General features: G+C 42.7%; 2 protein-coding genes across 9 annotated transcripts in view; one reads left to right on the top strand and one right to left on the bottom strand.

The window, feature by feature from the left end:
* Positions 1–12979, top strand: part of DENND1A (DENN domain containing 1A) — a 221909-nt gene extending 208930 nt beyond the window's left edge. For 6 of the 8 annotated variants that reach the window (XM_075170831.1, XM_075170830.1, XM_075170832.1 and 3 more), the window contains 2 exons: positions 5688–5943; positions 6844–12979. In XM_075170831.1, coding sequence (XP_075026932.1) covers positions 5688–5943; positions 6844–8166 — 1579 coding nt within the window. In that variant the 3' untranslated portion in view covers positions 8167–12979. Of the gene's footprint in view, positions 1–3064; positions 3194–5687; positions 5944–6843 lie in introns of all 8 variants that reach the window. The other 2 variants (XM_075170834.1, XM_075170833.1) reach the window with 1 other exon arrangement.
* A 152-nt stretch (positions 12980–13131) lies between these two features.
* Positions 13132–26232, bottom strand: part of CRB2 (crumbs cell polarity complex component 2) — a 75429-nt gene continuing 62328 nt past the window's right edge. Inside the window, exons 13-18 of the mRNA XM_075170825.1 lie at positions 24976–25532; positions 24013–24178; positions 22296–23163; positions 21168–21284; positions 20572–20698; positions 13132–17550 (exon numbers count right to left, since the gene is read on the bottom strand). Of these exons, the coding sequence (XP_075026926.1) occupies positions 17323–17550; positions 20572–20698; positions 21168–21284; positions 22296–23163; positions 24013–24178; positions 24976–25532 (2063 nt within the window). The 3' untranslated portion in view covers positions 13132–17322. The remainder of the gene's footprint in view (positions 17551–20571; positions 20699–21167; positions 21285–22295; positions 23164–24012; positions 24179–24975; positions 25533–26232) is intronic.

The raw sequence follows: 26232 nt of genomic DNA, 5'->3' as shown, positions 1-26232 counted from the left end.
CTTACTTGCACTGAGCTGCACTGAAGAGCAACTGATGCTCTAGCCAGCAAGATCCTATCTTACTTCTTCATAGTTTGTTCCCAGTTTGTTTAATATGTGCACACAGACACGATGCATTTGAATTTAGCATAGTCTGAAGGCACACAAAAGGTATCAGAGGCAGTGCTTTAAGGGCAACTGCACAATACATTTTTATATGCAGTTACCAAACATCTAGTGTATCGGCAAGATATGTGGAAATTCAATATTGCTCTTGATTTCTGGAAATAATTTTAGATTTTCTGGAATCATGTTAAATGGTAATTTACTCTCCTAAGACAAAAAGACGTGTATGTAAGTTAAAAAAAAATTTTAAAGTGTCTTTGATTTCTGATTTATTTTAGGTGGAGCCTTTTGTTAATGTAAATTGAAATTTTTGGATAATAGTCACTTTCTTTAAAAAAGAAAAAAGGAAAAAAAAAAAAGTAAGTTAAAAAAAATGTTATAGCAAATTTTTCCTAATGCAGTGGCACCACCTCACTTTCCCTGCATGCCTATTATAGCAGAAGGGAGGAAAAGAACAGCTATGCAACAGCTTTAATTGGAGTACCACAGACTATGATTTAACACTATCAGCTGCATCCACGGCCACCACTATTTTAGACTTTTTATTAATTAGCTCTGACCTGGTTGTGAATAAACATTTATTCGCAGCAGCTCAGGCCCTCTTGAGCTGTCGGTTGCAGTGTCCAACTTCTCTTTTTCTGACCTAATCTTTTAGACTGATTTTCGTAACTTTATTATATAGTTATTTAGTGATTGAGACAAAAGAACTAAAAGAGTGAAGGCTGATTATGAATTGAAGTGCCACCAGAGGTAGTTTGTTAGTGTGTCTGTACTATAAAGGCAACAGATCGAATTCTTTCTCTTTCTATCCATGCTTTTGGTCCTGTTCCGATTTCATCATATCCTCGCCTTACCTGTAATGTACATGGTGGTGTGATACATTTGCATTGCTCTACAGTGCCTACAGGATCGGGACCTATCCTTTGTTCCACATGATGAGCCTGATTCTGCTTACACTGAAATAACAAATTTTATTCTGGACCTCAGTAGTAACAAAATTAGACTCCCATCTCAATTGTGCATTGCTTTGTTTCATTCACCATGTATGTTTTGATTCACTGCAATAACTAGGATGTTATCAGTGATATGTGGTTGATAAAATGAAGATGTTTGGGAAGAGACCTCGTTTGGATGGCTAGAAACAATGTTTGCTTTTATGATTGTAGGGATTTCTTTTCCATCGTTCTGGTGATGTGGGGAGGAAAAGAGAGACCTGTAAATGATGCTCTCTAGCAACATCTATCAATGTTCATCAGCCTGTTGTTTGGTCCATAAGACATATAAAGGTGGTTTATAATGCCGTTGAAAAGACGTTTTCTTGGGGTTTTTTTTTTCATTTCCACTTACGCACACTTAGATATGCCAGAATGCAACTGAAATGGGGAGAATAAATAAGAAACAATAAGAAAGAAAAAATAACTGTTAAAAATTGAGTATATGTTTTATTATGTGTATAGTTTTGGTAGTTCTACACAATGTTGTCCTTGAGTTTTAGTAGATTGAAAAGCACTGGACCTCTGATTAGTACTGGTAAATCTTGATGTGCTTTTACTGCTTTCAGTTACTTGTGAAGCATTTGTCTTACTATTTAATTTGTGAGAATATATTTTCTATAAGCTCTTTTGCCATCCAGAGCTTCAGTGTTTCAGAGGAGAATGAAAAGTGGCCCTTGCTTCATACTTTACTAAGATTAGGATATTTTAGCATTACAAATGAAGCAATATTTGCTATTAATGTCTTCATACTCTTCAACTTCTTTATTCCAGTGTATTTCTGCTTAAGTACCCTGACCCTGTACTCTTTCCTCTTCTACTAAAGTTGATAGTGCATTTAATTGTTTAAAGCAGCGATAGCCACTTCTGAACTTGCTCCTGGGGAAACAGTGAATCTTAGAAGCTTCTATTTTATGCAGAAAAGAGTAATTTACCGGGTTTTTGGTTAAAATGAAGTGAAGCAACTGATAGCTACAATAAATAATAGAAAAAAAAATTCATAAATTCAGCAATCTTTAAATATTTTTCTTTTATCCCCCAACCAATGTATATTTACCCAGACCTATATAGGCATGCATAGTTAGTTTTACACTCACTAGAAATTTAGGCATTGTCTTCATTATGTCCAAGAGCAAATCCTGGTGATCTGACCTCTGTGTATAAAATGAAGATGACTAATATGTTCTTGTCAAAAGTCTGGTGAAATGTTTCTGGTGATGGTTGGTTTGGGTTTTTTTTAATTACAGTTAAAGAGTGTTTCCAGAGGCACTTCTTAAGACGTTTTCATCTGAAAGGATTTTTGTTCCAGGCTGCTGCTAACGAATTCATAGATTGATAGTTACCATCCTGTGATGCAGGAGAAATTTGCTTGAGTCCCGTTTCTGCCAGACTTTGAAAGTAGTTAACCATTGAGGAAAGAAACTTACACACCTTACTTGACAAACTGCATTTCATATAAATCCTTGGACACTTTTGTTTTTATTCTAGCGTGAAGCAATTTCAGATCTCAAAACCAGATACAAGTAGGAATTGTTACCCTCAAGTCAGCTCCTCTCATGTATCAGACTAATGTCAGTCTACGTATCTGTAAAGCAGAGAGGTAGATCTAGTATTTGTTTGCTTGTAGTCAGAGCTCAGAGAATCTGAGGAGCAAATTTCTGAAGAACAAAAAGATGCCCAACTCCCTAGAAAATGTAGTGGGGAAAAGGTGGGTTTCTGTATTGGCTTCTTGTGCAATGTGGGTGTGATTGCAGGTCTTGGTTCCCTTCCCGACTAGAAGGCCCCCTAGACATTTTTAGAAGAGTTGGATTTTCTACCTGAAAAGTAGAGCTCAAGATTTAGCTGCAGAGCTCTTTGCGGTGGCAGTCAGTCACGTTCAGAAATGCTTTAGAGCTTGGTTCCTCTCTCCTCTGGAGCTTTGAATGTGACAACTTGATAACCTCCTTTTCTCTTCCTGTTTCCCCCAGCCTTGTAAAGCCTATGCGACACTATACAGTCTTCCTCTCTGAGGACTCTTCTGATGATGAATTTCAGCAGGAAGAAGATCCTGTCTCTGGCTTCTCTGAAAACTTTTTCTTCTCTGCTCCTTTTGAATGGTCTATCCTTTATTCTTTCATTGTATTAATTCAGATTTCAAACAATGGTTTTTGCATTGGTCAGGGTGCCTGCTCCTATACTTGGAATTTGGAAATGCTCCTGCAGTCTCTGTTCGGCGCTTGATGAATGTTCAGCATTTCTCCTGCTTGTTTGTTTTGATATTTAGTGGCATGCAAAAGCATACTCCTGCATGAAACGTTATGCAGCAATGCACAGCTTCTAGTTTCACATTGACTCGAGCTCTGTGGGATGTAACCCTTCCACTTGCCCTTTGTTCCAATGTGCTGCTTGTGTTCCTGTCCAAACCTGCTGCCATTCTTCCTTGTGCAATGCTAGCTGTGCTTTTTGGATTGTCCTGTGAGCCTTATTTAGTGCGGTTATTGGCTTTTTCTTGTTTCACTTGCTTGATCCCAGCCTCTCTGTCGAGTACCACATCCTCAGTGAGTATGGGGAGTCGCCATGCAGATGTCCTCCGAGGGTTTTGAGTACAATCTGACCTAAAATTATACAAGAAACAGGAAGCATTTTGTTGGGTTTACTCACTGTGTTATTTGTATCCAACTTTTTAATTTGTAAATTGTTGTAAATTCCCAAACCTCTGTAACTTAGTCTTGCCTAGTTTTGAAACACGGTGCTGAGCAGCTTGGCTGTGTTGCAGCTACCCATCTGCGAGAACTGTACGTTTAAGCACTGGCTGCAGGATTCCACCACCTGCCCAAGGTACCCATGTTAGGGGAACGAGTGTTGCCTGTCAGCTCCTGTTTACCTGGCCCGAGCGTATCTTTTTGAGACGAGAGTAACACTGTCACGTGGAGGGTGCACACTGATGCAGCTCTTACTGCATATTTGAACATACCAACCCCGGAGGGAGGGCGGTCTTGAGCTAAGGCCTCACTGAATGTCACCCAGAGGATTTGTTCTTTCCTAACCTCACCTGCTTGAGGATTTCTAGGGCGAGAAAGGGAGATAAATTGCACAGAATTACTCATTCTTTTAACAAATGCAATTACTGGCTTGACCAGAACCTGTAGGAAGAGGTGCCAGGGTACTGTGAGCTGCTGCTTCAGCAATCTGCGTGATGCCAGATCAGGGCAGTTCCGGGTGCTGGGAGATGGATGCCCAGGCACATCTGAGCCACTGGAGCCTGCCAGACGCTGTTGTGTTAGACTAGGCTGGAGACAAAGGCTGCCAGGTTGATAGCGGAGTCTCCAGTTGCTAAAATTCATTGTGTGATGCAGAAGGCAGGTTCAGAGACTGACAGGGACTGCAGGCAGTTGGGCATGGGGAGACAGACATATAGGTTCAGTAGCAAAGGGCCAGAAAAATGTTCCCACACTCTTGTGTTTGGGGTGGAGGAGGCCAGGCCACTAAAATGGTTTGTTTGCAGAACAATATTCCTCAGGGTTTTTTTGCAGTGTGATCTAATGCTTAGCAGATGAGCACGTATTATGTGAGAAACTAAAGAGACGACCGAGATTTGCAAGATCACCCTCTTCCTAAGGACACGTACCATCAGCTGTCCGTCTTGTACTTGCATTATTACATTCTTGTGTTGCTAGCTGAATGCCTGCTATTTATGTGTTGATGAATGAAGTAAGATGGGCCGTTTATAAATTTGCATGATATAGATGTATTATAATAAAATACGGAAAGAGGAGGAGGGTTTTTCCATAGTATCTGTTTTTGCAGGTCTCACAAATATTTTTTTAATTGAAACCTCGTTTAAATGCCACAGTAAAACTGGCTGCCAGTCAAATGCCAATCACCACAGATATGTATGGCACTTCTTGTTATTAATTGGATGCGCATTATGCTGCTGTTCTGTGTACACAGAACCAATATGCAAATCTGCTGGTGTTCATTTTTTTGCTGAGGTATGTGCAAGAAAAGCATCCTGCTAACTCGGCCTTGGCTGTAAATGTAAAATAGGTGTCTCCATAATGGATTGTGTTGTTTCTTGATAAAATGACACCAATGTAATCATTGGAACTCTGCACAGCATTCCCAATTATTGCAGGAAAACACTGAATTATGTTCTGTGCTGAGTTAGCTTGAAGCAAGAGAATGTAAGTGCCTGCAAAACACAGGGCACTTTGCAGTGCACCTGCTCCGACGTCTTGTGTAAAAGGAGTGAGCACAGAAGCAGTGGTCCGCCTGAGGGGGAGGGCCAGGCTGTCAAAATGGAGAGCTGGCGTCCAGTCATTCCTGCTCCCTCATCAGCCTGTCTGTAACTGCATGATCACAGCTTTCCTCTGAGTACTTCCCACTTATGTCTTTTTCCTTTCTGAAAACCCCTCGGGTGCCAACTCATCTTTGTATGTCCTTCTGCCCTTGGTCACTTTGCTCGCACACCTGCTGTTCACAAGGCAATGTGAGCTGTATTTTGCCACCCAAAAGCTTTTTGTAAAGCCATCCAGCTCCTTAGTAAATACTTGTTTAAAAAAGAAATTAGACAGACAGTCATTAGCAACATGACTTTTGTTTCTCTCCTAGGCCTCAGCCATACCGGGCCCTGAAAGAATCTGATAGCGCTGATGGGGAAGAGGCGGTCAGTCCAGAAAAATCAAAAGAGCCTCTGCCTCCAAGCCCTCTGCTCTCAAGCAAGGCCACAGAAATCAACCTCCTTGAAGACATTTTCCCTAACTTAGAAGTAGAAACACAGCCTCAGCCTCTCAGCCAAGCTAAGAGCCTAGAAGACCTGCGGACTCCCAAGGAAGAGGGAGATCAGCGATGCACATTTGATTACCAGGTTTGGACAGGGTTTCATGTATGCTGGGGGGTTTTGCACAGAGCTAGGGCTGTCTTCCATTATTCTCTGAGGAACATTTTCATATTATTGGGTGGATGCATCCATTTTCCAGCCATTTGTTCATGCGTTTCAAAGTTCATTTCTGAATTAAGAAATTATCGGAATGGGACTCAGTTATAAGACAGTAACATTTTCCACTAAAACTATAGCCTTTACTTGTAAAGGAGGAAATATTTGCCCTATTCCTCAGAATCTGTTTTGTCCGTTGGCTGTCACACAGAGTTATCTTTGAAGCTGATGCTCAGCAGTGAGAATGAATACCTGGGAATTTCCAGGTCCCCTCCAAACTGCATGTTTTTTAAATAACCTTTTAATCTGGCCATTTTGATCTAGGCATCATTTGAACAATCTAGATTGCAGAAGAGAGATTCTTTATGAAGAACTTCACTGAATATGTGCAGCTTGGAAAGTGCCAAACTAGAGCAGACTCTGAGATCTTCATGTGACATGAATGAAAATAATGTCATTTCTACCTTATAATAATATTTAATTTAGTGTTATATGCAGATATTTCATTTGACAGCTTTTCCATACAGCAATTAAGGCTTCTCAATTTCTGTACCTTAGATACAGGTATATGCTCCTTACTTGGCTAACAACAGATGCCACAATATGTCACAGCTGAACAACTCATTAGAGGCAGAGCTGGAATTAAAACTGCAGAGTCCTGCTTCTGATTTCCTGTATGTCCGTCTAGGCTGCAGGTTGTTGTCCCTCTCCACTGTTCACAGTCTGTGGACAGATCCTGTTCCACTCGTATCAGCAGCCTGTCTTCACTTTACGCTCTATGTTGTGAGGAGATCAGGAAAAGTTAACTTTTTTTTTTATGCTTTCTTGCAGAGAATGGATCTTGGTGTGTCTGAGAGGAACAGGATTGTGCCAACCATGAAGCTGTCTCACCCTTACAACAAGCTGTGGAGTATGGGTCATGATGATATGGCTATTCCGACCAAGTATTCCCAAAGCTCACCGGAAAGGCCCTTGACCACACTTGGTACCATGCCGCCAATCACAAGGAGACCCCGGAGCAGAGACAGCATTCTGCCTCCTGCAGAAAAGGATGACTCAAATCCTGCCATTCAAGGGAACATCACCATTCCCAGGCCACAGGGTAGAAAGACTCCTGAACTGGGGATAGTGCCACCACCACCAGCACCCAGGGCTTCCAAGCATCAGACTCCAGCTGGACCAACAGAAATTCTCACTACCCACGCTACAGGACGTAGCCACTTGGTTTCAGATCTTATCCCAGAGCCCTTTGGAGTTGGTAGTGTGTCCTTAGACCCTGAAATCCAGCAGTCTGTAAATTATTCCTCTCATGCGTCTCAGCTTTTGTCCAGTGCTACCAGCACTGCTGAGATGCTCCAACCTGTCAAGGTGAAGACAGATAATACAGGTAATGAAAGCGACTACCTTCTTAATCTCCTGGATCCATTAAAAACAGCCAGCTGGCAAAGCAGTGGCCCACAGCAAGGTCCCCGCAGCCTGCAAAGCTCAGCCACTCCACCTTCTGCAGCTAGCTTTGTCTCAGTGGCAAGTGACTTTGTGCCTCCTCCAGCTGCACCATTTGTCCAGCCACTTGGTTATCCTTCCCCAGCACCACCACCTTTTTTACAGCCATCTCCTAATCCATTCACACAAACAGTGCCAGGAGCCCTTTCCGTGTCTCTAGTTAGACCCCCAAGGGGCTCTTTCACCCCCTCTTTAGGTCACGCTTATAGCTCTAGCTTCATAACACCTAATTCTAGCTTCTACCCACCACAAAGACCTCAACCAAACATTTCAACACTATCCATGCCAAACTTGTTTAGCCAGGCTCCAGCTGTGCCACCAGCTAGCTCCTTACTGCTGCAGAGCCACAGCCCTTCTCCAACAAGCTCTCTACAGCCAGCATGTTTAAGTGGTCCTTCTAAAACCAGAACGTTACAGGTGGGCCAGTCCAGCTCAAAGGTAGATCCCAAACAAGCACTAGCTCTCCTGTCTAATGAACCCCCTTTGATCCCTTCCAGGCCAGCTAAGGGCTTAGAGTCAGTGTTACTATCCTCAAAATCTGAGGAGACAAAAGATCCATTTGAAGATTTGTTAAAAAAGACAAAGCAAGATGTGTCATCCACGCCAGGTAAGGTTGAACAGCTCAGAAAGCGATGGGAAACCTTTGAGTAACGCTCCCAATGGCCTTTTGATGTCCCTTTGGAATTGACTGAGGGCTTTTTTGTTTTTTTGAGCCAGCATAAAACCAAGCATTTCTTTTATGGAAGGCTGAGCCAGGACAGCTGCAGGACCATCACTGTGCTGCAGTTCACACATGAGCGCTTTTTGCCCAGAGTTCAGAGTCCCCCCATTGTCCTGGTCCCTGCAACTGCTTCCTCACTCTCCGCCACTGAAAACCCCTGTGACTCTTGCACTGACCAAAGCATGAGGGTAGTTGGGTTTGGGTCTGGGTTTTGGTTCCGTTTGGTTTTCCACGCATAGCTTTTCAGACAATACTGCTGATGAGAAGTTACTCCTTCCCTTGTATTTTCAGTCCTTAGCACAGCCGGGAGCATGACACGGCACATTGTACTGGTGTTCCCTTCCTGCCTGTGTGCATGGTGTTCAGTTCTTCTTGCGTTACACATATAGCTATCATGTTTTGCTTTCACATGTAAAGTGCAGCAAACAAACCCAGACTTGTGGTCTGCACTGAATTAATCCATTAGGCTCTGAGTTTGTCCTGTCTTGAAATACAGGCATTCATTTAGGTTATACTATCAGGTGAGCTTTTGTCACAGATTTTTGATTTCCCTCCCCCAGTACGCTGACACTAGAGGTAATAGGGACCTCTCTGGTGCAGAATTGGCATAATTCTTTGTTGCAACAAAACCGTAGCACAGAGCAGTTGCTCAGGGTTTGGTCCTGCATCTCTGTTGGGAAACTGGAAACACCAGCAATTGATTTTCTTTTTTGGGTTTTTGTTTATTTGGGTTTTTTTGTTAAATACATCAGAAAATAGAGGCCATAAAGAGTATCCTAGTTCTTATATATGTGTATGTTAATATTACATATAAATATTATAGATGGCAGTATATGAATGGGATGTAACAATATCTTACTTGACTATTACAAACAAAAAAAAAAAAAGAGAAAAAATTGGGATATAAAAGTTCCCAGCTCATGAGTTCAAGTTAAATGCCAGTGTGCTGACAAGATGGCCTGAGAGCAGAGAGATTAAAGCTGCAGCGCTTGTACAGGCAGAAGCCAGACTCCAAGTTGAGCTGAGCAAGTGCTGTAATGCTGGGAGGCCAATGCGTGACAGCTGCCTGTCACTGCTGGACTTCAGAAGTGCTAATTGCTGCCTTGAAGCAACTGGGATTTCATTCTGCTCTGCAAGGCACTCGGCTCCTTCAGTCTGTCTGAAAAACCACATCTTTATCCCGCTGTTGATGACAACCGTTTGCTGGTATAACAAGACATTAACTGGACCATGACATGGACTGTGAGGTCACGAAGTACAAAAATGCAATGAAAAGGTTAAAGGGTACGTTCATTCTGATTTTCTAAGACGCTTATCTGTGGCAATAGTATTCTCAAGAAACTTCATCTTAATCTTAGCATCCCTTATGGAACCTGCTGTCTTTGCAGTGATCGTTTTTGTTTTACTTAAGTGGTGCTTTTTTGTTTTGTTTTGTATTTGGGCACAATCTGATGTAAAACATGTTACTCTAGAAGAGGTAATCACATCACCATTAAGCCTTTGCTAAAGGAAATCATTTTGGACACATGGGGAAATTCTTGTAAAGCTTTATCTGATTTCCAATGTATCTATTTTATTCATATAATCTTGGAAGTTTTCTTACTCTAGTATATGAAAATGGCTGTCTATGCGTTTGAGTCTGTGCAATACAAAGGAAAAATACTCTTAATATCTGAAATGCCAACAGTTTGGGAAAAACCATAGTATTACATTAATATTATATTTCTGTAAAGTACTGTTACTCTGACAAGCCATTCAGTTGGATTTGTATTTTCTTTTTGTGTTGGAAGACAGATGGTTTTAGTATTGCATAGTAAAATATTTAAAGTCTAAGATAATAGCTCCATTTTATTTTATAAGTTCAGAATATGAACATTATATATAAATTCAGTCTGGAATTTCAGATCTCCTTTGCTATAAGCTACATGATAAAACTTTCTCAGTTATGGTGGATATGTACAGGCACCAGAAAGTTCTGCATACAACATGCCATTTGAATTTCACATACCCTTTTTTAAAATTTTTAATGTCACACACTGGTTATATACTGAGTAGGCCTATTACGCATTCTTAGCTAAATAGAAAAACCCTCAGGTAATTCTGTATCACTGCAAATCATTTTCCATCTCTGAGTATTTTACTCTGCCCATATTATGGAATATTTTATGCAGCTGATTTTTGGACAAACAAGCACTCTTGGATTTTTTTTTTTATGTCAGTTTTGAGGCACTGAAAAGTATTAACACAAATGGCATTAATCACCCTTCACTTTATTTTGAAGGGGGGGAAAGGTGGGAGGTTGAACACACCTCTGAGATCCAGGAATACAAGGCAGCACTCTCCTGGAGTTTGTGACCTTCCTCACTTCTTGAATAGAATTTGCAAGCAGGAGTCTGGATTACGTGCTTCTCATAATAAAGGAATCAAACTATCCCGAGGGCAGTATTTAGGTTTTTTGTCTTCTTTAAACTCAGGAATTCCTAACATGATTCATTCCTAATAGTGCCAGATGTAAACAAAGTGTGCTTGTCTGGGAGAGCAAGCTCGGATGTAAAACACTTCTTTTTCTGATGTAGAAGTATTTTTGATGTTCCTTTTACTTCTTGTCTGGTACTATTCATCAATGACTTTATATGCAGCTTTGTACATTTTCCTGTACTCACTGTGCTTGTTTGGTACTGCTTTGCTTATTTACAGGTGCTTTCTTCCATTACAAATAACTTTTATTTAAAAAAAAAACCACACACAAGTTTCTGATGCATGTGACGCTGTACAGATGGTAAAGCCATTTTTATATCTTGTTCACTCATTAGGTTAGAAACATTTTAGACACTGCAATTGGAAGCTGTTAGACACGCAAGAATTTTGTTGCTGAAGACCCTTCTCTCATTACCTTACATAATTACGAGAGGCTTGTGATTTCTCTGCACGTACTAGGGATTTTTTCTAACCTGGAATGAATGGTCTGAGCTGCTTAAATATCCTCCCCTGCTTTTTTGTGTGTGTGGAAAAAATCGAGCAGGAGATTGACATCTGGTCAGTTGTCTTTCTGGTTAGGAGGTGGTAAGAGTCTGTCAGTAACAAATGAGTGCAGTATTTCAGAAGAAATTAATATCCCTTTAACCAACCATAGGAAACCACTGATTCAATGACACCCTGAAAAAAGAAGTGTGTGCGGTAACATTTCTTTTGTTAAATAGGAATGTTTCATGCACTGTCTTCAAAAGAGCATGTAAGTAAATGATTGCTAACTGCTTCCTAAACTCTGTCCATTTGCACTGCGGCATTTAGTCTAGTCTACTTCTAGTATTTTTTTTAATGTGTTTTGCTCCCTGTACACTTACTATGTAGGCTTTATGATCAAACTGATTTTTCCAACGTCAGCAGATTAAATTGGTTAGTAGTGAACAAGAAGCCTGCTAGTTGCTGCGTCTTGCAACATGCAGGTTTGGAAAAATCTTTTTTTACTTTGCCTTTAACTGTTGGAGGTTAACAGCTTTAGGTATTTAAAAAGTGAACCAGTGAAGACAAGAGCTGCTGCAGTCCCACCCTGTCCGTCGGGAACAGCAATAAGTCGTGGCGCTGTCTGAGACAAATTTCTGACAATGGGAACTGCTGGATTCCACTGCAACTGAGCACAGGTCTGTGACAATCCTGCACTGTATTTTCAAGTGGCTCCGTGGAATGGCATTATAAAACAAAAGTGAACTTGTGATTCTTTTTGTAGCACTGTAAAATTAATTGCTTGACGAGAGTTACAAACTTTTGCAGAGTAGGGGCTCTACATAATCTCACCATTCTTTTAACGGAAGCATAAAGATGGAGCAAGGGCATATGACTATAGGTAGAACTCACTTTGGGTGACGTATAAATTTCCTGTGGCAAGTTTGCTTATGTTATTGCCAGAAACCTTGTGCATTTTCCCAGGCGGCTTGGGAATTATGTTCCCAGGGACATAAACTGAATTGGCTGCTGTCTTTTGTAAACTGAACCCATTGTTAGTCTTGGCCCATTACACTCTAGTGTGCGTTTTGATTAACTATCTCTGGTTTCAGGCTTACCTGGTTTTTTTAGTGCACCAGTTATTGCAGTGCCAAAGTGACTGTTACGCCCCGTGATGTAGACATCTTGCCCTATGTGGCAGCAGAGCGGACGTGCACTGAGTGTGGAGCTGGCTTTATTTCTGTAAGGCATGCCAGTCTCTGAGTGTAGGCTTTTCTTTCACTGCACATGGATATCTACGGTTCCCAGCAATCAGTGCAGCCACCTGAATTACGTTCAAGTCCTTTATTTGCACATTCTAATCTCCTTTCCGTCTGCTGCTCCGATTCAACAGGCTGCTCGCTAAGCTCTGTCCATGTGACAGCTCCCAGCTTGTCCTGCAGCTCAGCTATTGTGGTAAAGACTGAGACATTCGTCCACTCTAGCTTTCTCCCTTCTGCTGGAGATTGCTGTCTCCCATTCCTCCAGAAGAGGATTTCTGCTGCTGCAGAAATCTGTCCTGACTCATGCCACAGGATCCAATGGCTGTTAGGTATTTCATGGCTCCAACCACAGTCTGATTTTTGCCTTTTTGCTCATGAAATAAGGGATTAGTGGTAAAGTGTAGCAGCACATGCTTCAGTACAGGTGAACAGAAAATACGGCAGGTTTCGACAGCCCCCTTCTACGTTTCCACGACAGATCTTTGCTGGCTGCTGTGCAGATCTGCTTCGTTCAGGTCTATGTGTAGAGCTCTGGTGTGTGACAAATAAAAAAAAATCACAAATTTAATAAAATTTTAACTGTAAAAGAGGCATTGAGATTTGCAGCTATGCAAACTGTGTGTTACAGACCAAAATCGGCCATCTAGACATCAAGTTACTCTTCAGGGAAAAAAAAAAATCACAAGGTAACCAGGTCTATTTTTAACCAAATTTTATTGTAAATTTCTTTTGAAGGACATTCTAATTTTTTACAAATTATAAAATTTACAGTTACAAAAGAAATCAAGATCATGATCGTTAACTACAGCAAATCCAGTTTTGTGAAAAAATATATTCAAAAAATTAAATATCAAAAGACAGTTAAGTTCATTATTGAAAAAAAGCCTTTCATAAATTATTTTGCAGAAATGCACAAGACACTGACAAAGTATTTTAACACTTTTGCTAGTACTGGCTTTGGGTGCTTGAAGTAAAAACATCTGCTCTGCTAATCCTGTAAAGCGACTGAGCAGGAGCCTTCCTGCTGACTACCCAGGAACAGCAGGGGATGCAGACAGACTCACTGCTTGCAATTTGCTGGGTTTTAGAGGTCCTTACTGTTGTGGGGTTTGTAGCTTCTTGTTGCCTTTCAGGATATTTCAGTAGCTTAGTAATAGTCAGTTCTTGTAACATAATTCTGTTTTTCTTCTCAAAGTAATACAGGCTGGAATAATATTGGTTCATTTAGATCCTGTTGCTGCCTTCATTCTTCTACAATTTAAACACAAAAAATGGAGTGGAACTGAAAAGTAATGACCTGGAGGTTAATCAGGTCTGAGTTTTCAGAAACCCAAAGCATATCCTAAGCTTGCTGTAGGTTTGTTACAAATCGTGATGGGCTGAAGAAAAACACACCTGCCTTTGCACTGAAGTAAAGGCTACACATCAGGGCTCTGACAGGACGCGGGGTGCTCTGCCCCAGGCTTCTGGACCAGCCCACGGATGCCTCCCTGGGGTCTGTGAGTCCACCCTCACCAGGAGATAACCCCGCCCTTAAGACGGGGACAGACTCAGACCAAGGGTGACTTTTTGTTTTTCCAGAGACACAGTAGCCAGCTCAGCTTGTGGGGCCTGCCCCTTCAGACCTGCTCTCCCAGAAGAGCGCTGCCTGCTTCGTTTGTTTATCTCCTGTTGCACAAATGTGCTGGGCAAAACTACGCTCACCTTTTTCCTGAGGTGTGCAGTTTAACTAGTTCCACTGCAGCAAGGTGGCGGGGCAGCGTAACTGTCTCTATTCTGAAAGTGTTTTAGACCTTCCTAAATAGCCTCTGGAAAATACACAGCGCAAATCATTCATATTAGAAGTAACAGCAGTGTTATTACTAACAGATAAATAAAAGCGCTAGCAAGCTCACCAAACTGAAGTTAGGTCATTTCTTTCTTTATCCAACTCCTCTCCAAACCACAGCCAGGGTGGGATCACCACTGCTCTTTCAACTTTTCCTCAGCATTAGAGGGAAAGTGATCTTAACATACAAAATATTAACTGTCTTGTCTCCCAATGGTTTGGTTTTTTCTATTTTCCAAAATTTTCATTCTTCGTCTTGTATCAGCAGTTGCATGCGTGCAGAAGACCTGTTCTTAAGCGGACAGACCTGATCAGTAGTTTTGTACTCTTCCCTTTGCTTAGAATTACAGAAAAATTTACAGCTACAGTAAAAAAAAAATCCAAGAGCAAAACAGAATAGTGTTTTCTTCCAGTGGCAATTAGCTATGGTGGGCAGATTCACACCCTGCTTATTAATAGTATTTTGGAGATCAAAAAGCAGATACTGTTTTCTAAAATATTTCTCATTGATAGTTGTAGTAATTATCCTGAAATGCTAATGATTTTAGACCTTATCTGGCCTGCTTTGCTACATTTCTTTCCACAGGCTCTGCCACGTTATGCTAAAGAAGAAATAGCACACTCAAGAGCTAGAACAGTAACAAAGGAGAAGTAAAGCCACAAAAATAAATATCCTTTTTAGGGCAATGTGGAAAATGAATGCTGTGTCTCACTACAACAAAAGCCCTGGTTTCATGTTAAAGATCACTATACTAGTTAACTAAATTCCACTCTTCCGTACTGACAAGCCCAAGTCTGTCTGTCCCGAGAGGTGCAGGTCTTGAAATAGAGACCCTCCTCACACAAGCAAGTATCGCTTGATGCTCAAACATGAAATCTCTTACCAAGGTCCGTTCTGTGGTCACGCTGCTTAGGGCCAACTCCTGGCCTTGAGAGAGCCCGCTCTGTGCGGATGGCAGACACCACGGCTACGAACAGATGGAAAAAACATCCAGCCTGCTAACATCAACCTTGTTCCAAAGTCTGATCAAAGAAAGTGATCAGTTTTTCTACATGTAAACATCCTCCTCTCAAGAAAGTTAATACTGTAACTGGTAACTCAGTCTCAGAAAGGCACTTAAAATAGCCCTATGGTTTAGTCTAGTCTCAGGAAAAGATTTAGAAGTGTCTAATGTAGCAGAGTGGTACTTATTTTCTGGTAATGTAATGCTAATCCCGGCCTAGTTATGGAAGGACAGCAGCAGCTCTAGGAAATGTCTCCCATCAGTCAATCACCGTCTTAGCTCTGCAGAGGAGGCACAGGCACATGGTTTTTGAAACAACCACATTATTCACATTATTTCTTAATACAGGGGTTTAATTCCCATTAATTAGACCTGCCTCACTTATTTGCGTGCTGCCGTTTATGTTGACTGCATAGCAGTGACAGTTACTAGGGCTGTGCGCCCTTGCGTGACTGAGGGAGAGGCAGAAGCGGTAAGGCTGCGCAGTGCACAGGTGGCCCGGCCATCTCTCTTGCTGGTGACACGGGTGTTGCGTTCTGCTAGCGGTTCTGTGTGCCACAGCCCCTGCTTGCTTCCTCTCCTCCGCTGGCCCCTCCAGAATTTTTTTTTTCCTCCCAGACTTCACTGCTCTTGCTGGCAGACCAATTTTGTACAAATCTGTTATGGGATGAGCTGCAATAACCAAGCTTGTTCAAGCGGTTGAATCTTACTGCCAAGTAACAGCAGGCAGTTGCCTGTAGCCTATGAAGTAGCTTAAAGCAGTACAGACCTCTCCTACAAAAACACACCTCAAGACCTAAGACGGAGACGCTGCAGCAGTTCCATGACTGTTAAAGGATGACACGGCACCTGTTGTGTGACCCCGGTTCTTATATCAGCCTCTCAGTCGGTGGCATCTTGATTACGTTCCACATTTCCACTCGAGCCCCATCTTTTTCTTGACGGCTTGGGCTGTATGTTCCCTGAGTTGCTCTCCTCCTCTTCATCACAATCGCCGTGGCTGCAACAACTGCAAGGAGAAGGGCAGCCCCTGCAGCCCCGACTGCTCCCACAACGGAGGAGTTGCTAAGATGCGCCCACACTGGCTGCTGCGGTAGAACAGGGTGTTACTCAGAGCTTCCACGTGGACAGTGCTGCATTTCACACCCGTCATCCCAGTCCCCAGCACCTCTCTGCAAGCTGCACTGTGCTGACAGCAGTGCTGGACAGGAGCTCCCTCCCTTTCACTGTCCCCTCCGTGTCACACAAGGGGCCAGGGAATACAGAAGCAGGCTGGTGACCCTTCTGCTCCCCTCTTCCCCTCCCATGCAAGCCCTAAGTTCAGCATTTGGCAACAGGTACTGCGCTGGCCCACAAACCCACAACGTTCTGACTGCACCTTTCCTGTGCGGTACCCATGGGAATGTCTAACAGATACAACACCGATTTGTACAATGATTTCAGTAATTCCTGACAATTCCCTGTAACACTGTGGCTGTCACAGGGCAGGAGTTCACAGCTGCTGTTGCTGTTGAAGACTGACGACTTGTGAAAACCTCATACACCTGAGTGAAAAAGCTCTGAGTGCTTTTCACAGTTGCTGACAAAAACAGAACAGTATATACAAACCAATCATAAATACCCTCTATACAACGCTCCTTAAAAGTATATATAGATCTTAATCTGTAAATTAGTGCCTAATTTAACCCTGCCTTTTAAAGCAGATTTAACTATGCCATTGCTGCCTGAAAGGTGGAATGGAGCCAGAGCAACTTCAAAGCAGGTGCACCTCAACAGCTCCTGCTGAGGTGAAGGTACGGGGCAGTCCGTGGGGCAGGAAAGAAGGGAGTAAAGCGGCTCACTTTGAGCCAGTGGTGTGCAATTGACTCAATCAGCTGAGACCAGCTGGAACAGCTATTGCATATACGGTCTGCCTTGTGCTTCTAAGTCCATGTCTTCATTACCATGCCTTAAGGAAACTGAGATAGGGTGGATCTGCTGCTGCAAGTGCTGGAAAGAGATCAAGGTCAAAGCAGACCTTGCGGGTGCATCTCCTTGTCATGGTAGTGCCTATATTAACCGCTCTTCAGGTGGCACTTTTAGGACACTGTCCATCTCCAAGCGAGCTCCTGCCACTTCTTGCTGACTCGGGCTGTAGGTTCCCTCTGATTGGCGCCTCTTCCTTGCAGTGAGAATCATGAATATGAGACCAATACTGAGCAGCAGTAAAGAGCCACAGGCTACAGGGACAGCTACTTCAATTAGTGGGGAGGGGAAGAGAGCACCTGGAGTCCCTTTCTGTAAAAGAAATTAATGGAGAAACAATGAAACTCCAGTGGTTACAATAACTTAAGTCGAAGAACCCAAAATGGTCAGATTAGAGGGAATTTTTTTTTTAAAAAGCAAAAAGAAAAAGCAGAAGATCTGTACGTGAATGGAAAAGGATAAGCAAGGAACAAGTATAGGGCTCGAGGGCACCTGCACAGAGAACGCTCATGTTCATTCTTTAATCTCTCAGCAAAACATGTTCAAACTTATTTTTTAAAATGGACTATTTTTAATACAACACAGTAATACGTTCTGAATTTTTCTTTCCAATTCAAAACTAGTGACACCCATCAATGACACTCTTTAACTGGCAGCTGTGGCGAAGCTGATCTCAACAGGGCAGAGTTATAAACAGAGATTTACCGGTGGAACAGTTAATACCATTATAATAATTCATGCAGAGCACATGGACAGAATTACCACAAGGAAGAAAAGAGAGGATTTACTGCGCTGGGCAGCTAGCCGGCATGGAGACAGCAAAACGAAATGCAGACAATTTATGGGACCAATCCTGGAGCTATAAAATGGCTACAAAGCAAGCTGTCCCTTGCACACCACTTGCTAATGAAGATAATGCACAGCTGTTCATTACAGTTGGAACAGCAGTAGTGAAGAGTCTGAGCTACACTTCAGACATTGTTAGATGACGTGAAACTGTCCAAATAATATCAGACACTCCACATTCTCCTCTTCGCTTATGGTTTTTCACAGCAGGACTGCCCCTTAAGATTTAAATGCCAGTATATTTGGCATCCACGGTGGGAATCTTTTAAGGGGCCTCCTTACCAATATCAGACTAAAATACGTAGGTGTCACTAGGAAAAATCTAACCGATGTTGCAAAAAAAAAAAAAATTATAACGTTAATGAAGAGTCATGTGAATTTTCAGTAACCCCAGAAAATTTCCCTGAGCAGGGGAATGATACTAAAAAAGTTCAACGATGCCTCTGATGGCAAGGTAGAGAATTTATTTAGCTATTGAACTATCCGTCACAACAAGATTATATGCAGACTTGTGAGTCAGCACTTCCTTGAAGATCTTGGGACAGGGAGGTACAGTAAGTTTCAGACTTAACAGTTAACAAATCTCAAAGCCAGAGGAAAGACTAGGATACAAAACCAAGAACTGACATACCTTGCAGGAACTTTATGAAATCCTAGGGCAAAAGATTTTAAATAATTTAAATAGTGAATAGCAAGTACTAGTTCCATTGAATTCATAACTCAGAACTTCTAAATTACAAAGGCACATACTTTAATGTCCACACTATATAAAAATGCTATGGAACAGACTCGAAGACAACTTGCAGCAGGAAGGGGAGGATGTTAAAAAGGTTGGCACATGGATGGGAGATGAAGACAATAAAAGGCCCAAGTACTGAGGAGAGAGATGTAGCCAATGAGTATTCTTCAGATTCTGGTGGAATTAAGGATGGTATGGAACACAACAACAAAGAATTTTAAAAATTGTGGAATTTGTGTCATTAAAGAAAGCTTTAAAATTACAATAAGCCTAAAAATAAGAAGTATTTCTTACTGCTAAAAATAGTATCTGCCACCTTACAGATAAAAACGAAAGAATTCAAGCTTGATTATTTACAGCTTTTGGATGCCATACAGTCTATGCCACTGTCACAAAGCAATACAGCACAGAAGGAATATTCCCAGAGTACCTGGAAGTCCTTCTGCCATTTTAAAATGACTGAGGTTGATTCTCTGAGCCTGCCAAAACTCAAGCGATGTGCTAGGGGTTAGTTCTAGTTTTGCACAGCACGCAGATTAGTCACACAGTACCAACACTACAGGAGTTTTTAGCAGTCCACCCTACTGCCTCTCGCACGTTCTTTAGTTGCTACTGTTGGTGGGAGGAGAAGGAGCAAAAGATCGCAGCTAACAGCCCTTCGCTGCTCCAACTGTCATTGCCAGCAAACAGCCAACAGTCCTCCTCCCTGCCCCCCACCACAGGCACTGGCCTTGTAAGAGGGAAAAGACAGACGGTTCTGCAAAAAGTAATGGGGATGATGAAAATGAATACGAGGAATCTACAAGAAGTGTCCTGGGACAGAGGAGACAGAGATGCCTGAAGAAGTCTATGCATGCAAACCGGAAATGTCAGGAGCGACCTTGTGGCACATGCATTACAGAACCCTTAGTAACAGCAACAGCAGCAAACCCCACCTCGGCACACAGCCTTTTCCATGCAATACGGGTTAGTACATTCCCAGGTTACCAGACAAGCTACCTGTCCATGCAATAGCTTTACAGAGAAAAAGCAAGTGTACGATTTAACAGCTTCCACACAGGAAGGATTTCAGCCTCAAACAGCAATGCCTTGCTTACACAGAAAAGGAGAAGCATCGCTGAGACTGCCCATCCACCAGGCCCATCGGGCCAGAAGCAGACTCAGCAGATAAAGGATGCTACTTTTTTACTTGTACTTGAATCGCTTTTAGTTTGACTTCATCTGACTTCCCTTCTCCAAACACATCCATTTCTACCCAGATGGATCTTTGGAGAGGGAAGGTGCTTTGTAACTATCTCATCCAAGGTAAAATGCCAGCTGAAATTCCATTCTCCAGGAAACTGGGGGCGTGATATAAGTAATATCTCCTTTCTACAGGTCCAACTGCAGTAGTTTGATTACTGTCCGAGGAGTCATAAAATCTAAAGAAAGTTGCAGAGACAGCCCTGAAAACCATATGGCAGCCCATGCAGATACTGAAAAGTATTTGCTGCAGTTGCTTATATGCTGGAGACTAACATGCAACAGCATTGCAAAGAAAAAATAATTTCCCACTTCAGGTTTCTTTGGTACCAGCTGATTTCCTAACGGGGCTTACCAGTGTGCTTTAGCCAAGATGCATGCAGGGGACTGCGCAACACGCAGGCAGTCTCACTAATACTCTCTGCTAAGCCTACTTCTGCTGCTCCTCACAACGCAGAGGTTGGAAGAATAGACAGGAGCTTCCGCGAGCGAAGGGAAGTGCTTACGTTAATGTCGCAGCGCTCTCCCGTGTAGCTGGCACTGCACAAACACTCGTATTTGTTCTCAGAGTCTTGACACGTACCTCCATTCTGGCAAGGGTTTGGATCACACTCGTTTATATTAATTTGACAACTGGAAAGGAAAAGTGTATTAAATTAAATGTAATTTCTCACATATGTTCTTGTGCCATAAAACACAAGATCATACAGTCTACAAAAGCCTCATTTATTTGAAAAGTTCCTGTTGCATCTTTTTCAGGTGCTTTCTCTAGGGTCCAACAACATGAAAGTTTTACCCATTCATACCAATCCTCCTTTTGTCACTTCTGTATGATTGAAGCCAGTATGGGTCTCCAGCACAGTTAATGAATTCTCATGAGGCACAAGAACTACTTGGAAGCAGTTCACGCTGCAAAAATTGGTATTGTCAGCAGGATCATATCAGGCCTGCCTCTTCTAAAAATAACAGCTAGTTTACAGTTTTGGAGCAGTTGTTTGAATGGCAAAAGGATATGTAAGAGGATGATTTGAACCTGCTCAGCTATCCCACTGATGCAAGAATCGGAAGGCTCCTTTGCAGGCATCTGAAAAACAGCACTTACTTCCTTCCAGTGAAACCCGGCTTGCAGGTGCAGTTGGCTCCCCAGCTCTCACTGATGCACTTGCCACCATTCAGACAGGTGAAGTTCTTACCACATTGCTCAGGTGGGAACGGCCATCTGGGAAAAGCAAGAGACAGCCTTTAAAGCCATCAGTTTGTGGGGAAGGTGAAAGTGTACTCGGGCTCAGTGGAGACTGGGCTGGCGAGGGTCACAAGCACAGTCACTGGTATTTCTAGGAAGGAGTTTGGCACAAGTGGAGAAGGGAAGAGAAGGGAATAGTCTCAGAAATCATCCGTAATATCAGAGTATTACTTTGAGCAGGCCCAGAGAACATGCAGGAGCTGTACCAGTTCTGGGACTTTTCTCACATAGTTGCCTATTCTTGCTGGTGAAAATATAAACAGTTTACACCAGAATGAAGCAAGAACAACAGGAAATTCAACCTGGGTAGATTAGATAACTGAAGCTCAGCCTGCTAGAGTGTCGCTTGAAAGTTGGCATTGTACCACTAGTAGCAAAAATAACCGCAGTTAGGAACTCCTGCTACAGGTAATCTCTATAAACCCAGCGTCAAAGGTTTATCAAAAACAGCATTCAGAGATTAGATTGTCCCTCTTCTGCCCAGCAACCCATCCGCACGGGGACCATTTCTATCACTCCAGGACATTCAGTGCACCTGAAACTTTAGAATACGGCCTGCTCCATCCTCCGGGCGCTGGGAGGCTCCTTTCATTTCATAAGCAGGCCAGCGGGGTTTTTTTTGTTTGTTCTGTTTTCTTTTAATACAATATTCTTATATGCCAGAGGGGAGTCAAATCTTGAAGATGGATTTCTTAGGGAATGCAAGAGGGAAGTGACAACAGGCTACAGTACTTGCCCTTTAAACAGCTCTGAAATGTTTCATGGGGATAACCCACATAAAAAGGAAGGATCCTTATCCTGTATGAGGCTGAGCACCATTCAGTGAGGATTTGGACCTGGACAACACCTTCCAATTCACAGCAGAATTTAGGGGCTTTACCTACCAGATACTTGCAATGAAAAATTTTCCCAAAGTGTCTCAAAGTAAAAGTCCAATTTATCTAGGGGCTCCTCTGACCCCTGCATCAAACCAACCAAGGCACTTACTCGCAGCGAGGTCCCGAATACTGAGGAGGGCACTTGCAGGAGTAGCCATAAACCCCATCAACGCAGGTAGCTCCATGCAGGCACTGGTGCCGCACACAGTCATCGACGTTGATGTCACACTTCTTCCCAATGTATCCCCGGAAGCATTCACACTGAAAATCTGCTACGGCATCGACACAGTCCCCATGAACACATGGGCTTGACTGGCAGTCATCAATGTTAGACTCGCACAGCAGCCCCCCCCAGCCAGCACTGCAGGCACAGCTGAAGGAATTGAACAAGTCCTCGCAGGTGCCGGCATTGAGGCAAGGGCTAGAAGCGCAAACATCAGCCCCAGTGCAGCCCAGCTGGATGGTCCTTCTGCTGGACTGCTGGAACTGTTCTGGCTGGGGGTACGAGAAATGCGCAGCGAACGGCAGGTAGATCCCCCCGATCTTCACCTGTCCTAAGCAGCCAGTGAAATTTTCAGCTAGAACAATCAGTGCATTGTTCTTCAGGAAGTCCAAGTTCCCAGCATTTCCCTGCAGAGTCGTATTAACAGACCCATCCAAACGAACCAGCCATCTGGAAGAAAGCGCAGATGGCTCTTCCATAGACACAGAGATGGTGTGCCAGGCACCGTCCGTGACAGACTTCTGACTCAGGAAGCTGACACCTTCGATGCTATTCCCACTCCTGATGTCAACAAGCAGGGAGGAGTTCTTAATGGCTATCTGCAGGGAATCCACTTCTTCCACAGCCCGAAGCAAAACAGCATCTTCATCCCTGGTTCTGAAATCCACGTGGAGGCTGCTCAGAGTCCTAGTCACTGATGTATTGGTGGTAAATTCAATGGCAGCATAACTATTAAATGTTGCATTAGCCAGACCTATAAATAAAGGGGTAGAGTATGGGGGATTTGAAAGACAGTTGGCATCATGCTTGAGACAGACCAATGGCAAACTCCTGGCAGGTTCTCTCCCTTAAGAATCATGTAAGCTTAGTGTGAGTAGGATTACAGGCCTAGTTGCCGGCATCCTTAAAGCTCTTCCTGTTTACAGTTTTACCTCTAATAATAATATCCAGCTCTTGTGTAGCAATTTTTACTTATCAGCCTCACAGCACTACACAAAAATACAACTATTCCCCTTCTACTGCTAGAAAAACTAGAAAAACGTAAGTCAGGGAAGTGATACATCCAAAGCTGCTGAGGCGGCCAGTGGCAGAGCTGGGAACACCCCAACATCCTGAGTTCCAGGACACTTTCTAGCCACTAGAGAACACTCCCTCCACATCAGGGCATCATTAGCTAACTAGTTTCTTCATTCTCCATGGTTCTGTCTTAGGAGAAAACTGAAACATGTTTGCAATACTTAATTGGGTCCTACTTGGTGAAATAAACTGAGACTCTAGAAATGGCTGAACATAACAGAGAGCAGGATGGTCCTCGCGCTGCAATGACAGTAAGGTAGGCAATCACTCCACAAAAGTGGACAGGTTCCTCCCTGAACAAGTTGAAGTAACAGAATAAAACACCCTTGAGTACCATCTTTGCTCTATCAGAACCTGGTGGTAAATCCATAAAGTGCATGCTGCCTGCAAGAGTGTGTACCTGGGCATCACTCTCAGCTTCCTTTTTGCAGCATGTGTTTATATTTATTGCAACAGTACAAACTAGGAATGCTGCTTACAGACAGTGAACGTTAAGGATTTTACCAACACGGGGAACAGTACTTACACACATATCCTGCTAGAACATCTATACAGGTGGTAGCTTCAGGACATGGGTCACTTTCACACCAGACTCTCTCTTCACAAAATTTCCCAGTGAAATTTGCTGGACAGCTGCAATGGAAATCATTCCAAGTGACAATGCATCTGCCACCATTCTGACATGGTTCAGACTGAAAAACAAAATAGCGGAATTTAGGAGCAGCGTAATTCATCTTTGGATCTAAGAGAATTTGGTAGAAGCAAATGTGACAACAAGGATTAGTACGAGAAGTGCTTGAATCAGGAAAGAAGGGTAATTAAAACAGTGACTCCACAGCAGTGAAGGAAGCACAAGGGTGCCTCTCCCTGTGTGCACTGCTGATCAACAGAAACTCCCTAGGCAGAGCTCCAGCAATTTGGAAAAGAACAAAGTGCAAAAGTTTTTTTTAGGACACACCTAATACCAGAGGCGTGACTACTTTATAGCACCATGAGCAAGAAGGGCAAAATTAGGAAGTATGGCCTCCCCATCTTCATGTGTGGCATAAAGGAGAGACAGCTTCTGATCTAAGGGTACCATGGAGACAGGTCCTTGAACTGTTGTTGCTGAAGTGACAAATTCCTGGGGGAAGAGGTTGTTGTGCAACTGAAACGGGATGAAGGGAGGAGTTGGAAAGGTTACTGGTTAGAAGGTGGAGTCTGGACCGTGTGTGTCGGCTCAGCAAAATGGAGGTGGGCAGCACAAGAGCCAGACTGCCCAAGTTCTACAAAGTACAAAAACTACAGGGTAGCTAGAGAAAACTTGGTGCTTAAATTTTATGTAGTATATTGCGTGATGTAGCAGCATATGGGACCATGTCTCCTTCGATACTTAAAAAAAACCTTCTCATTCTTCCTGATATCAGCAACAGTCAAACTTTTCTGTAATCACTATAATAACTATAATAAATAACTGCTTACAGGTAGAGACAAACGAGAGACATCATACCTTGCAGGTGTTATCAGAGATGCAACCATTCACAAGATTACCATTTTGAGTCCTATTGAGTTCCTGTGGCAGACTGTAGTTCTCAACCTGAAAGAACTGTATTTGGTGGCTGTTCAGTTGGATGTCTTGCAAACAGCCTTTAAAATAGCCTCCCCACATATCAGCGCTGTCTGGGTTAGGACGTCCACCAATATACACTTCATAACCAGCTAAAAGTGGTCTTGCTACGAGCTGTCCTAGCTCCAGATGTGTGTCTGACTGGTGAGCACCAACAATTCCTCCTTGGAAAGACAGAGCTACCAAATGTCTTTTCCCATCAATTAAGTTTTCTGGAAACGTCACAGTATCTGTAGATAACATCTCTATCTTCAGCTTGCCATTCTTCAAGTATATGGTGAGGCAGGGGTCAGTTTCATTGCTGATTTGCAATAGCAAACCGTTAGGTTTCCGACTACGAATGAAAAAGGAGATGTTGAAGTTTGTACCAAGGCTATCAGAAAGGGTGAAAGAGGCAAAGCTGGTGGAATTCTCCAGGCCAAATGTTGCAGCTGGGCGCTCTGGAAGAGAAGAGAAACGCACATCAGCTCAATGACAAGGGGAAAGCAGCTGGCACAAGGATATTCTAAGCTGCAACTCCTTATGAATGGGGCAAGACCTTTCTTCCCAAAATTTTCAACATGCATCAAGGTAATTATGCCCTCTCCCCACACAGGTCTGTGAAATTAAGAAGTAGGTGAATGTGTCCCTCCTTTCTCTGGAGGGCATGAATTCAAGCACCCAAGTAGCCAAAGAGGGAAAAACAGTTCTAGCAGAGTCCTTGCCACCTAGCAGGTTTACTCAAGGACTTTTAAGCTACAAAGTTGCTTTTAAAATTTGTAAATTTGGTGGTAACAGCAGAACAACTTTGTGCTTCCCATGTTTAGGGCTCAGGAGTGAAACAAAAAACTGGAAAAATATTAATACAAGCCTTGCAGGAACAAAAAAATGCAAATAGATATGATTTTAACTCAAAATTGTCAAAGAGCTTCCTTTAACACTTTATCTATAAAGCAATACATTCCTATTCAACCTTAACTCAGAAGCTCAAGATCAACCTTTCACAGTAAAACAACTTCCCTGCCCTACTGCAATCACATAGATCTGATACAAAGATGAAGTCAGAGCCTCGGGCTCAACAAGGAATATCTGCACCAGAAAACTGACAATCATTCCTGCAGGAGCAAGTGACAGAAAAGGGATCAATGAGAATTTTATTTA

This window comes from Calonectris borealis, chromosome 21 (assembly GCF_964195595.1).
Source record: "Calonectris borealis chromosome 21, bCalBor7.hap1.2, whole genome shotgun sequence".
NCBI classification, from domain to species: Eukaryota; Metazoa; Chordata; class Aves; order Procellariiformes; family Procellariidae; genus Calonectris; species Calonectris borealis.
The sequence above is the reverse complement of the archived record's forward strand: the minus strand, read 5'-3'. Positions and strand labels throughout refer to the sequence as shown.